General features: G+C 35.3%; 1 protein-coding gene across 1 annotated transcript in view; it reads left to right on the top strand.

Annotated features, from left to right (window-relative positions):
- Positions 1 to 15,487, top strand: part of HDX (highly divergent homeobox) — a 236,935-nt gene that overhangs the window by 164,323 nt on the left and 57,125 nt on the right. The window contains exon 5 of the mRNA XM_032330919.1: positions 8,084 to 8,230. Coding sequence (XP_032186810.1) covers positions 8,084 to 8,230 — 147 coding nt within the window. The remainder of the gene's footprint in view (positions 1 to 8,083; positions 8,231 to 15,487) is intronic.

The raw sequence follows: 15,487 nt of genomic DNA, 5'->3' as shown, positions 1-15,487 counted from the left end.
ATCGTAAAATTTATATGGAACCAGAAAAGACCTCAGTCAAAGGAATATTGAAAAAGAAAGCCAAAGTTGGTGGCATCACAATTCCGGACTTCAAGCTCTATTACAAAGCTGTCATCATCAAGACAGCATGGTACTGGCACAAGAACAGACACATAGATCAATGGAACAGAATAAAGAGCCCAGAAATAGACCCTCAACTCTATGGTCAACTAATCTTCAACAAAGCAGAAAAGAATGTCCAATGGAAAAAAGACAGCCTCTTCAATATGGTGTTGGGAAAATTGGACAGCCACATGCAGAATAATGGAAATTGGACCATTTCCTTACACCACACACGAAAATAGACTCAAAATGGATGAAAGACCTCAATGTGAGAAAGGAATCCATCAAAATCCTTGAGGAGAACACAGGCAGCAACCTCTTTGACCTCAGTCGCAGCAACATCGCCAAAGGCAAGGGAAGCAAGGGCAAAAATGAACTATTGGGATTTCATCAAGATCAAAAGCTTTTGCATAGCAAAGGAAACAGTTAACAAAACCAAAAGACAACTGACAGAATGGGAGAAGATATTTGCAAACGACATATCAGATAAAGGACTAGTATCCAAGATAAAGAACTGATTAAATTCGACACCCAAAGAACAAATAATCCAATCAAGAAATGGGCAGAAGACATGAACAGACATTTCTGCAAAGAAGACATCCAGATGGTCAACAGATACATGAAAAAGTGCTCCAGATCACCCAGCATCAGGGATATACAAATCAACACCACAATAAGATATCACCTCACACCAGTCAGAATGGCTAAAATTAACAAGTCAGGAAATGACAGATGCTGGTGAGGATGCGGAGAAAGGGGAACCCTCCTACACTGTTGGTGGGAATGCAAGCTGGTGCAACCGCTCTGGAAAACAACATGGAGGTTCCTCAAAAAGTTGAAAATAGAATTACCCTATGACCCAGCAATTACACTACTGGGTGTTTACCCTAAAGATACAAACGTAGTGATCCGAAGGGGCACATGCACCTGAATGTTTATAGCAGCAATTTCTACAATAGCCAAACTATGGAAAGAACCTAGAAGTCCATCAACAGATGAATGGATCAAGAATATGTGGTATATATACACAGTGCAATACTATGCAGCCATCAAAAGAAATGAAATCTTGCCATTTGCAACGATGTGGATGGAATTAGAGGGTATCATGCTTAGCGAAATAAGTCAAGCAGAGAAAGACAACTATCATATGATCTCCCTGATATGAGGAAGTGGAGATGCAACATGGGGGACTAAGAGGGTAGGAGAAGAATAAATGAAACAAGATGGGATTGGGAGGGAGACAAACCATAAGTGACTCTTAATCTCACAAAACAAACTGAGGGTTGCTGGGGGGAGGGGGTTGGGAGAAGGGGACTGGGGTTATGGACATTGGGGAGGGTATGTGCTATGCTGAGTGCTATGAAGTGTGTAAACCTGGCGATTCACAGACCTGTACCCCTGGGGATAAAAATATATGTTTATTAAAAAAAATAAAAATTAAAAAAATAAGTGTTCTTAAAGACATACAAATCAAAATAATAAGATACCATTTTTCACTAAACTGGCAAAAATTATAAAACTGGACAATATCTATCACTTACAAAGATATAGGACTATAAGGACTATCATATATTTCAGCCCTTGCCCAAGGGCAATTTGGCTAGATGTATAAAAATTTAAATGCACATATTCTTTGGCCTGCTAATCCTAATTTGTGGTATAAGACCTACATGGATGGATTTAGAAGGTATTACACTAAGCAAAATAAATCAGACAGAAAGATATGTACCATATGATTTCACTCCTATGTGGAATCTAAAAAACAAACTAAAAGCAGAATCAGATCTATAAATATAGAGAACAAACTGATGGTCAGAGGAAGAGGGGTAGTGAATGGGCAAAATGGGTGAAGGGGAGTGGGAAATACAGGCTTCCAGTTATGGAATGTATAATTCATGGGAATAAAAGGATAGGAAATACATTCAATGATACTGTAATAGCATTACATGGTGACAGATGGTAGCTACTCCTGTAGTGAGCATAGCATAATGTGTGGAGAAGTTGAATCACAATGTTGTACACCCGAAGCTAATGCAACACTGTGTCTCAAATATATTCAAATATGGGGTGCTTGGGTGGCTCAGTCAGTTAAGTGTCTGCCTTCGGCTCAGGTCATGGTCCCAGGGTCCTGGGATTGAGCCTCACATCGGGCTCTCTGCTTAGCAGGGCGCCTGCTTCTCCTGCCTCTCTGTCTGCTGCTCTGTATACTTCTATGTCTCTCTATCAAATAAATAAATAAAATCCTTAAAAAATTACAAGACCTGATGTTAAAGTGCCATATTACATGCATTTTAACATCTGAGGAACGCCAAGAGAGTCCCAAAGGATGGCCAACCACAAGTTCCCCTTCTCATCCTGTTTGTGCAGATAAAGTACCATATTCAAATAACTAAATTTATCTCAGGGACCAAGCAAAATGCCTGATTATTTCTGAATGGAAGCCTTCAGTTCAAGCAGGCCAGTCTTATCTCCTGTGGGAAATGGGGTTTCACCACTCTCAGAGGTTACAATACAGCCTTTGCTTGTTCATTCTGTTTCCTAATGGAATATATGTGTGTCCCTGTGTGGCATATGGTGTTCTCCTCTTCCCGGCTATGAGTATACCTAAACGATACACTCCTGTTGTGTTTATCTGTCTGGTGTTGGGAGGTTTTGGTTGGCTATCCCCATCTAGGGCAGAAATCCCTTCTTCACCAGTGGGAAGAAGTGGAGGTGATCAAAACACAAAGCTAGGAATTTCCCATAGTATATAAATTGCAAATATAAAGCAAGATCTATGTACATGAATGTCCATTTAAGCATTGTTTGTACTAGCAATAACCTGAAAACCACCTAAAGTTCCATCATTAGACAATTCTAAATTGTTGAGTGCCCATTATCTCTCTCTCTATACACACACACACACACACACACACACACACACACACATCTCACATCTTCTTTACCTATTCATCTATCAATGGACACTAGGGTTGCTTCCATAATTTGACCATTGTAAATAATGCTGCAATTAAAATAAGGATGCATCTATCTTTTGGGTAATGTTTCTGTATTCTTTAGGTAAATACCCAGTAGTGGAATTAGTGAATAATTCTATTTTTGATCTTTTGAAAACCTCCATACTGTTTTCCACATTGACCACAATGGTTTGCATTCCTACCAACAGTGCGTGGGTGTTCCTTTTTACCCATATCCTCAACACTTGTTTTTTTTGTGTTTTTGATTTTAGCCATTTTGACAGGTATGAGGTGATATCTCATTGTTTTTTAAAGATTTATTTATTTGTTTTAGAAATAGCAGAGGGGCAGACAGAAGGAGAGGGAGAGAAGCAGACTCCCTGCTAAGTAGAGAGCCTGACACAGGGCTCAATCCCACAACCCTGAGACCTGAGGCAAAATCAAGAGTAGGGTGATTATTTTTAACTTTATGGGGAACCTCCATACTCTTTTCTAGAGTGGCTGCACCAGCTTGCATTCCCACCAACAGTGTGAGACAGTTCCCCTTTCTCCCCATCCTCACCAACACCTGTTGTTTCTTTTGTTGTTAATTTTAGCCTTTCTGACAGGGTGCGAGGGGATGTTTCATTGTAGTTTTGATTTGCGCTTCCCTGATGATGAGTGATATTGAGCATTATATATTATCATATGTCCATTAGCCATCTGTATGTCTACTTTGGAGAAAAATCTATTCATGTCCTGTGCCCATTTTTTTAAGTGGATTATTTGAGGTTTTTCTGGTGTTGAGCTGTATAAATTCTTTATATATTCTAGATATTAGCCCTTTATTGGATATGTCATTTGCAGATATCTTTTCCTATTCAGTAGGTTATCTTTTAGTTGTGTTGCTTATTTCTTTTGTGATCCAGAAGCTTTTTATTTTGATGTAGTCCATGGAGCAAAATTTAGCAGCTAAAAAGATTGAAGTAGTGTATCTGTATATGATGGTATAGAAATATCTCTAAGATAAACTTAAGTAAAAAAAAATTTAAGTTTATATTAGCATCCTTTTTTTGTAAGTGTATATGTATTTTTATTTTGTAAAGTTACTCTGGAAATTACTGACAGTAATTACTGACAGTGCCTTTGGTGTTTAGATTAGGAATTTATCAATAAGGAGGAGGGACTATAGCTCATTTTACACCTTTCTGAGAGTTTGACTATTTTTTATCAAATGCATTATTAATTCATTTTTATAATGAAAATAAAAGTAAAAAGGTATGATCTCCATTACTAATGAAGCCGTTGTCAAGTGGAAAGATTAAAAGAATTTCACAAAATAAGTTTGAAATCTCAACAGCACAAGCTAGTGTCTGGACTTATAAGATCAAATAGTGCACAGCATATGGAACACTGAAGGAGTAAACTGAGGGAAAGGTCAGTTGGATTAGAAATTTTTAAAGTTTCTTATTTCAAAGGGGTTGCTTCTGAGTACAAATAGTTTAGTTCTGCAATTAAGTATGACACATACTTAAAACAGGACACTGTGCTCCTCAATATCACAGTTTTGTCATCTAGTTCTATTTTTGAAAGAAAAGCAAATAACTAAATTCCTATAAATGTTACTGAAACTGGTAAAGAAGCAAGAAAGCTTCTGTTTATTGTGTTATAAAATAATCCATGTAAAAGCAGCATAGTTATAGGTCACTAGGGCCAAGCCTGAGCTTTCACCAAGATTGTCAAGGAATGTACCTGGAATGTTACTATTTTCACAAAATCAACAAAAGAATTGTTTAATATGTCTAACTTACTGAGCCAGTGGTTTAGGCTGTAGGTTTCTTTGTAAAGTGAAAGTGGCCTTAGAGCCCAATTGAAAACAAAACTGATTTTAACATCAGAGCAGAATGTATTTTATCCTTTCTGTCCACCTTTTTATCCTTCTCTAAATCAATATTTACAGTTTTAATGTTATATTATTGTTGTTACCTTATTTCTTAGTTAAAATATGCTCTTAAGAACTTTAAAAATAACTTGCTCTTCCCCCATAAGCTTCTACTTAATAGGCACTGTCATAAAAGGTCCCCTAAAAAAAAAAGGTTCTTTCAGTATTGCTAATGTTGAGACCCCAGCACACTTCTAACAAATCAAGTCAGATTTTGTTTAGTTCAATTTAAGGGATGAATCAGCCTTGGGTGTCTTCTAAATGAATTACAAATTAATTGAATGAGTATGTTCAGTGTTCTGTTCATTATTCCTTCCATTCTGACAATAATATAGACTGGCTTGCACTGGAGCATTTGTTGCAATGGAAATATATGAGAACACTTACATTGGCTGTTATGGTGGATTATTTGAATCTACCTAGAACCTGATGAGTGTTTATTTTGCTTTCTGTTTTATTTTGAGAATTTCAGCTACACAAATTACTGTATAATCAATATAGAATGAGAGCCTAATGAGATATTTATGTAAATAACTCTGGGTGCCTGGATGGCTCATTGGTTAAGTATCTTCCTTCTGCTCTGGTCATGATCCCAGAGTCCTGGGATTGAGTCCCACATTGGACTTCCTGCTCAACAGGACATCTGCTTCTCCCTCTGCTCCTCACCCCACTCCAGTGCTCTCTCTCTCACTCTCTTTCTCTCTCAAATAAATAAAATCTTAAAAAAAGTAAAATAAATAAATAACTTGAAGCTTATTCCACTTGATTAAAAAAAAATAACTTGGGTGTCATGTTTTACTTTATTTATTAGGGATATATAATTATTTCAGTACCAGTTCTTATAACACATGTTGCTTATCATGTTTTTTAAGTAGAGGAAGAAAAGATTCATCTGATAAGGAACTTGATTATTAACATACACACAGAACAGCTATTATATTTTTTATGAATAGACACATTACTTATATAATCTAAATTCACTCTTTTGGTGGTAAACCATGAATTTATATATTGCTTTCCTTCCTGATGTTTAAAGCTCTCTTTCAAAAGGTTGTAGCTTTAAACAATTTTTTTTTGAAGATTATTTATTTGTCAGAGAGCAAGCACAAGCAGGGGAGTGGCAGTCTAAGGGAGAAGCAGGCTTCCTACTGAGCAAGGAGACTGATATGGGACTCAATCTCAGGACCCTGGGATCATGATCTGAACTGAAGGCAGACACTTAACTGAGTCATCCAGGTGTTCCAAGGTTGTAGCTTTAAAACAAATTTGCACTTGTTGGTTAGTATTATATCAGTTTTAGCTATGATAACTCTTTTAAGTCCTATTTTATACATTGTATAGATTATTTTCCACTGTTATTCAAATCAATTTAAGAGAGGGTTCCATTTTAAATTTCAGTTAGGAAGGGAACATTGAAATCATGTTTTTGGGTGTCTGGTGACTCAGTGGGTTAAGCATCTTCCTTCAGCTAAGTCATGATCTCAGGGTCCTGGGATCTAGGCCCACCTTGGTCTCCCTGCTCACTGGGAAGTCTGCTTCTCCCTCCCCCTGCTTCTGCTCTCTCTCTCTCAAATAAATAAATAAAGTCTAAAAAAAATGAAAGAAAGAAATCAGTATATATCTACAAAGTATTTGAGGTGTAGCCTAAAACGAGGGCAGCAACAGAGCCTCAAACCTCATTCCATGATTTGCAACATTTCTCCTCAACTCAATCTCACTGGTTTTCTCTCTATCACTCTCTTGATCTCTCATTATTCTTTCATCACAAAAACATGCATACACATACAGGATATCTATACAGGATATATATTTTTAGTTAAAATTTATTTTCAGGTTGTTTTTTACTACCCTTTGAGATAATTGGAGACATCATAGGGATGAAGGTACTAGGGAAAAAATCAGATTTCTATTTCTAGCTCTGCCATGTACATTCTGTGCCCTGTTGAATGAGTTCTCTGACCTTGATTTTCTGACTCCCTATTGGAAAACTGGAAGTCATTATTCTATCATGCTTCTTCTGATTTACTTCCTAGGGGTGCCTCCAGGATTTATTGAATTAAAAAAATATAAACGACCATAGTTTATTGGATTAAAAAAAGAATCTAAGAAAAAAAAAGGATAAGGTTATTATGAAACTTTCTGAAGCCATAAATCTGATTTTTAAGTCTACATTATCTTCTTACACTTTTTATTTACACTTTTAATTATAACATTAGTACAAAACCTATGTATGGCAAATCTAGATTAATTTATTTAAAAAACACAGTGATATGATGCTGTTATTTTAAAAATGTATGTAGTGTGAATGTAAATATGTGTATCATAGAAAAAAAAGCTTGAAAAATACACATTATAATGTTAACAAGTGCTATTTCCAAGAATTGTGGATGATATAAAATCTTTTTTTTAATTTATCTGTATTTTCTGCAATGGCAATGCATTATTTAAGTGATTGCAACAATTTAAAATAAATACTACTTAATTTCTAACAGTTAAACATTCTTTTTTTTTAAAGATTTTATTTGTTTATTTGATAGAGATCACAAGTAGGCAGAGAGGCAGGCAGAGAGAGAGAGGAGGAAGCAGGCTCCCTGCTGAGCAGAGAGCCCAATGTGGGGCTCGATCCCAGGACCCTGGGATCATGACCTGAGCTGAAGGCAGAGGCTTTATCCCACTGAGCCACCCAGGTGCCCCTAACAGTTAAACATTCTTTACTCATTTTATTCTAGCACACTTTCATGTTATGGAAATAAATATGGACAGGCCCATTTCAAAATGGGGGAACACATATTAAGAACTGTGAAATCAGAAGTGCCTGGGTGTCACAGCCAGTTAAGCCTCCAATTACTGGTTTCAGCTCAGGTTGTGATCTTAGGGTCCTAAGGCTCTATGCTGAGCATGGAGCCTGCTTAAGAATCTCTCTCCCTCTCTTTTTACCCCTCCCCCCGCCACTCCCTCTCTTTCAAATAAATTAATTTAAAAACTGTGAAATTAATTTAGCTAGTTATGTGTTGAAAGTAACCTAGCAAATATCACCCAGATGGTCCTTTCTATAAAATTCTTTTCTTTTATTACTCTAATTATTTTAAATCTGTTTTAACAGCTACAAGATCGCACTCAGTTCAGTGACCAAGACTTAGCCACCCTTAAGAAGTACTGGGACAATGGAATGACCAGCCTTGGTTCAGTTTGTAGAGAGAAAATTGAAGCAGTTGCAACTGAATTAAATGTTGACTGTGAAATAGTTCGGGTAAGACATTTTCAATAATTTTCATGCTGTGGTTGAAGACTGTCATAAATTAAAGCTTTAAAAAAATTGCACGAGGTACTGTAAACAAGAACATCAATAAAGTGAAAAAGATAATCCACAGAATAGAAGGAAATATGCTCAAATCACATATCTGATAAGGAACTTCTATTCAGGGTATATAAATATTAACTGTTATGTCTTAATAATAAAAAGACAAATAATGAAATTAAAAATGGGCAAAAAATTTGAACGCACATTTACCCAAAGGCGATATATAAATGGTCAATAAATACACAAAAATGTTCATCATTTGTAATTCTGGAAATCAAAACCACAATGAGATACCACTTAATAGCCAATATGATGTCTATAATAAAAAAGACAGATGATAAGAAGTGTTTACCAGGATGTGGATAAATTGGAACCATTATACACTTCTGGTGGAAATGTAAAATGTTTTATCCACATTGGAAAATAATCCTCAAAATTTTTAACGTAAAGTTATCATAGAACCAGCAATTACACTCTAAGTTATATACCCAAAAGAAATGAAATGTATGTATACTCAAAAACTTACACATGCTTGTTTGTTTTGTTTCTTAAATTCCATGTATGAGTGAAATCATATGGTATTTCTCATTCTCTGACTTATTTCACTTAGCATAATACTCTGCAGCTCCATTGACATCACTGCAAATGGTAAGATTTCATTCTTTTCTATGACTGAGTAATAATCCATTAATCAGTCAATGGACACTTGGCCTAGTTTCATAATTTAGCTATTATTGATAATGCTGTTATGAACATTGGCCTGCATCTATCCCTTTGAATGAGTATTTTTGTATTCTTCAGATAAATACATAGTAATGCAACTGCTGGGTCATAGGGTAGTTCTATTTTTAACTTTTTGAGGAACCTCCATATTGTTTTCCATAGTGGCTGTACCAGTTTGCATTCCATAAACAGTGCAAGAAGGTTCTCCTCTCTCCACATGCTTGCCAACACCTGTTGTTTTTTATGTTGTTAATTTTAGCCATTTTAACAGGTGTGAGGTGATAGCTCATTGTAGTTCTGGTATTTCCCTTATGATCAGTGATGGTGAGCATCTTTTCATGTGCCTGTGGGCCATCTGAGTGTCTTCTTTTGAAATGGTCTTCTGACCATTTTTGATTGGATTATTCATTTGGGGATGTTGAATTTGATAAATTCTTTGTAGATTTTGGATACTAAGCCTTCATCAGATATTTCATTTGCCAATATCTTCTCCTATTCTTTAGGTTGACTTTTAGTTTTGTTGATTGTTTCCTTTGTGCAGAAGCTTTTTATTTTGATGAAACAAATGAGCATAGGGGAAGGAGAGAGAGAAAAAGAAACCAAGAAACAGATTCTTAACTATATAAAATAAACTAATAGTTTCAAGGAAGGTGATTGGGGAGATGGCTTATAGGTGCTGGGGATTAAGGAGTACACTTGTGATGAGCATCAGGTTGTATGTAAGTGTTGAATCACTAAATTGTACACCTGGAAGTAATATTACACTGTATGTTATCAAATTGGAATTTAAAAAAAAACTTTAAAAAACTTTATATATGAATATTCATAACAGCATTGTTCATAATAATCAAAGTGGGAAAAAAACAAGTGTCCATCAAGTGAATGCATAAACAAAACGTTGTCTATGCATATAAATATAAACCTAGACTTTCATCATCTTGTGTAATTTTGTCACAATACAAATGACTTATAGAGATAGATCATAGATAGATAGATAGATAATTATTTGATTTTAAAATAGGCAAAGGAACTGAATAGACATTTTTCCAAAGAAGACATACAAATGGCCAACAAATATATGAGAAGGTATGCAACATCATTAATCATCAGGGAAATGCAAATCAAAAGAATAATGAGATATCACCTCACACCTACTAGGATGATTATTAGCAATGAAATACAAGATAACAACTGTTGGAGAGGATGTGGTAACCCTTAAACACTATTGATGAGAATGTAAATTGGTGCAGGCAGTATGGAAAGACTGTATTGAAGTTCCAAAAAAAATTTTAAAAAACTAAACTAAAAATAGAACTGCCATGTGATTCATCAATCCCACCTCTGGATATATACCCAAAGAAGTTTAAGTCACTATCTCAAAAAGATATCTTCATTCCCATATTCACTGAAGCATTATTCACAATATCCGATATGGAAACAACCTAATGCCCATCAAGAGATGAAAGGATAAAGAAAATGGAGAACAGGGGCGCCTGGGTGGCTCAGTGGGTTAAGCCGGTGCCTTCGGCTCGGGTCATGATCTCGGGGTCCTGGGATCAAGTCCCACATCGGGCTCTCTGCTCGGCGGGGGGCCTGCTTCCCTCTCTCTCTCTCTCTGCCAGCCTCTCTACCTACCTGTAATCTCTCTCTGTCAAATAAATAAATAAAATCTTAAAAAAAAGAAAGAAAATGGAGAACATACATACAATGGAATATCATTCAGCCTTAAAAGCCTTGCAACAACATGGATGAAACTGGAGGTTATTATGCTAAGGGAAATAAACCAGACATAGAAGGACAAATGCTACATAATACTACTGATTTTTAATTCATAGAAATGGAGAGTAGAATAGGGATGAGGGTAGGGGGAAATGTGGAGGAATTAGTCAAAGCATACAACATTTCAGTTACACAATGAATAAATTCTAGAGATCTACTGCATAGCATGTTGCCTATAGTCAAAAATACTATATTGTATACTTAAAAAAATTTCCAAAATGGTAGATATTATGAAATGTTATCATATAATAATAATAATAATAAATAAGAGTAATTAAAAAATAAGAGGAAAGTTGGTAATGATGTGCAGGTTTATGACATAGATTGTGGGGATGGTTTCATGGGTGTATACTTATCTTCAAACCCATCAGGTTGTATACATTAATCATGTACAGCTATTTATGCAAGCAAAGATAAAACTACCTTCAATCAATAGGATCTAATGGACATTTATAGAGCACACAACCAAACAACAGTAGTATACACATTTCTTTTAAGTGCCCAGGGAACACCTATCAAGTTAAAATGCATCCTGGACCATTAAACAAACATCAATAAATTGAAAAAATGAAATCATACAGCATATGTTTCTGACCATAGTTGAACCAAAGTACAAGTTAATAATAGAAAGATAACAAGAAGATCTCCAAATGCTTGGGAGTTACACAACACATCTCTAAATAATCCACAGGTCAAAGAGGAAATCTAAAGGGAAATAAAAAAATATATATTTGAGGTTTAGTTTCTGCTCTTGCATGTAAGAAGCTTGGAGTTTTACTTTATCTTAACACAAAGAAAAAGCTAAAAAATTAATAAATTAACAAATTTTCCTAGATATGCCAGGTAAACGAGGTCATAGGGCAAACCACTGACCCCAGGATTGGAGAGATAAGCAGGTGAATATAGAGAATCACAACTACTGGAGCAGAAACCTCTGTGGGAATCAGTACTGAGGTTAAAAAACAAAACAAAATATAAAGTATAATTGACAAATTGCTGAAGGCTCAGTGTGGAAAGTCTTAGACTTAAAAACTACAGGAAGGTTGTCAGTCATAAAGGGGTTCCCATACTTTTATGAGTTCTACCTCCAGGAGGTCTATCAAGTTCTCAATGTGAATATGGGGGAAGAGCCCCTCATCCATGTCAGGCAAGGGCAGGAAAAAAGTGACAGATAATCCCCAATTTATGATGGTTTGACTTAAGATTTTCAACTTCACAATGGTGTAAAAGCAGTATGTGTTCATTAGAAATCATACTTCAAATTATGAATTTTAGTCTTCAGGCTAGCAATATGCAGTACAATACTCTCTCATGATGCTGGGCAGAAGAGATGAACCACAACTACCAGTCAAATACGTAACTAGGATAAATGACCAATACACTTACAATCATTCTGTACCATGTAACCATTCTGTTTTTCACATTAAATATACTATTCAATAAGCTACATGAAATAGTCAACAATTTTTATAAAATAGGCTTTGTGTTAGATTAGTTTGCCCACCTATAAGCTAATGTGTTCTGAACATTTCTAAATTAGGCTAGATTAAGCTATGATGTTCAATAGCTTAGGTGTATTAAATACATTTTTGACTTATGATATTTTCAAATTATGATGGGTTTATTGGGATGCAAACATATGGTAAGTCAAGGAAAAAGTATATTTTAAAATGTGTTAAAGCATTCTGTTCTTCTTGACAAGGCCTACATTAAAAAAACAAAACAAAAACTATTTTACCATAGCCTAACCTACTGGGGATTTCTCAGTGCCTAATCAACCTGGAAGAAGTGAAATAACCAACTGAAGCTTTCTCTAGCTATTCTGCTCCACTTAAAGTTTGTGGATGGTGCTAAAGAGCACTTGTGAAATTCACAGGCCAGGTGCACAGACTAATTATAATAGTGATAGTAATTGTAAGACTGTAGACTACTTCCCCACACCACATTTTACCACTACTAACTAAAGGACTGTTTATCAGAGTTCCTTTCACCCAGTACACTGTGTGTGACATTTAACAAAAAATTACAAGGTATACTAAAAGGCAAATCAAAAACACCCTATAGTTTGAAGAGACAGAGCAAGAATCTGAACCAGATTCAGGTATGACAAGGATGTTAGAATTACAGACCAGAAATGTAAAGTAACTATGATTGATAGGCTAGAACTGTAGTTTTTAAAAAGCAGAAAACATGTCAGAACAAACAGGTTATGTAAGACGAGAGATAGAAATCCTAATTGAGAAACAAACAGAAATGATCAAAAATGCTACAACAGAAATGAAGGTTGACATTGATGGGCTTATTAGTAGATGGCATGTCTGTGAAAAGAATCTCTGTGGTGAGGGATATGTCAACAGAAACTTCCAAAACCAAATAGCAAAAAGATATAAAAGACAGAAATAAAACAGAACAACATATACAAGAACTGTGGAACAATTCAAAAATATATAACATATGCATAATGGGGATGCCAGAAGAAGAAAATGAAACCATAGAAATATTTGAAGCAATAATGACTGAGAAATCCCTCAAATAAATGTCAGACAGCAAATCATAGATCCAGCAAGCTCAGAGAACTTGGCAGGATAAATGCAAAACAAAACAACAATAAGCAAAACCCCACAAAATACACCTAGGTATATCATATTCATACTGCAGGGAACAGAAAAAGAATAAATCTTGAGAGAAGAAAAAGGGAAAAATATCTTACCTATAGAGAAGCAAATTTAAAAATTATGTCTGACATCTTAGAAGTCATGCAAAGGAAAGGAGAGTAAAGTAAAATTTTTAAAGTTTTGTTAAAAAATGCACACCAACCTAGAATTTTGTATTTATGAAATTATCCTTCAAAAGTGAAGGAGATATAAAATTTTTCTCAGACAAACAACAAAAATAGTGAGTATTCATTGCCAGTAGAACTGCTTGCAAGAAATCAAAAGTTTTCAGAAAGAAATAAAATGATGTAGCTCAAAGACTTGAATCTGTATAAAGGAACAGTGTAAGAGAATAGCAAAGGTAAAAAGACGCTCCACAGGATGAACATAAAGGATACTACATATTAAAATTCGTGGGATGCAGCTAAAGTAGTGCTGAGAGTGAAATTTATAACACTGAGTTATACATTAGCAAAAAGAAAAATCTCAAATCAATAATCTAAGCACTCCATCTCAAAAAACCACAAAAAGGGACCAAGATAAACACAAAGCAAACAGAAGGAAGGAAATAATAAAGTTGTGAGCAAAACTCAATGGAACTGAAAAAAGTACAATTTACATTAGTACACCGAAGGGATACATGCACCACAAAGTTTATAGAAGCATTATCTACAATAGCCAAATTACAGCGAGAGCCCAAGAGTTCAACAACTACTGAGTGTAAAAGGAAGATATATATATATACACACACACACACACACACACACACAATGGAATATTACTTAGCCATCAAAAGGAATGGAATGAACGCTTGCCTTTGGCAATGACTTGGATGGAGCTAGAGAGTATTATGCTAAGTGATATCAGTGAATCAGAGAAAGACAAATACCATATGATTTCACTCATATGTGGAACTTCAGAAAAAAATAGATAAGCATAGGGGAAGGGAAAAAAGAGAGAGGGAAGCAAACCATAAGAGACTTTTAAGGATAGAGAAAAAACAGGGTTAATGGAGGGAGATGGGTGGGGAGGATGGGCTAAATGGGTGATAGCTATTAAGGAGGGCACTTGGGATGAGAACTGGGATTTATATGTAAGTGATGAATCACTAAATTTTACACCTGAAACCAAATTAACCATATGTGTTAACTAATTAGAATTTAAGGTAAAAATTGAATTTAAAAAGACACAAAAGAATATTACTCAGCCATAAAAAAGAGTGAAACTTGCCATTTCCAACAACACAGATGGAGCTAGAGAGTATTATGCTAAGTGAGAGAAGTCAGTCAAAGAAGACAAATACGGGGCACCTGGGTGGGTCAGTGAGTTAAAGCCTCTGCCTTCAGCTTGGGTCGTGATCCTGGGGTCCTGGGGTTGAGCCCCGCATCAGCCTCTCTGCTCAGTGGGGAGACTGCTTCCTCCTCTCTCTCTGCCTGCCTCTCTGCCTAATTGTGATCTTTGTCAAATAAATAAATTTTTTAAAAAAGAAAGACAAATACTATATGATTTCACTAATATGTGGAATTTAAGAAGCAAAACAAATGAGGAGAGAGAGAGAAAGAAACCAAGAAACGAACTCTTAACTATAGAGAATAAACCCATTGTTACCAGAAGGGAGGCGGGTTGGGGATGAGTTAATTAGGTGATAGAGATTAAGGAATGCACTTGTAATGAGCACTGGGTATTGTATGGGAGTGTTGAATCATTATATTGTAGACCTGTAACTAATATTACACTCTATGTAAACTGGGATTTGAATAAAAATTTTAAAATAACCCCAAAAATAAAATAATTAAACATAACTTTAACAAAATAGGTACAAGAACTATAAGAGGAAATCTACAAAACTCTGAAGAAAGAAATGAAATACTTAAGTAAATTGAGAGGTTTTCTATGTACATAGATTGACTCAGTATTGTTAGTATGTCACTTCTTCACAACTTGATCTATAGATTTAATGCAAACACAATAATAATCCCTCAAGTTATTTTGTGGATATTGACAAACTGATTCAAAGTTTATATAAAATAGCAACAATATAGAATAGCCA

The sequence above is a fragment of the Mustela erminea genome, chromosome X (assembly GCF_009829155.1).
Source record: "Mustela erminea isolate mMusErm1 chromosome X, mMusErm1.Pri, whole genome shotgun sequence".
Lineage (NCBI taxonomy): Eukaryota > Metazoa > Chordata > Mammalia > Carnivora > Mustelidae > Mustela > Mustela erminea.
Note: the sequence above shows the minus strand (reverse complement) of the source record. Positions and strands in the feature narration are given on the sequence as shown.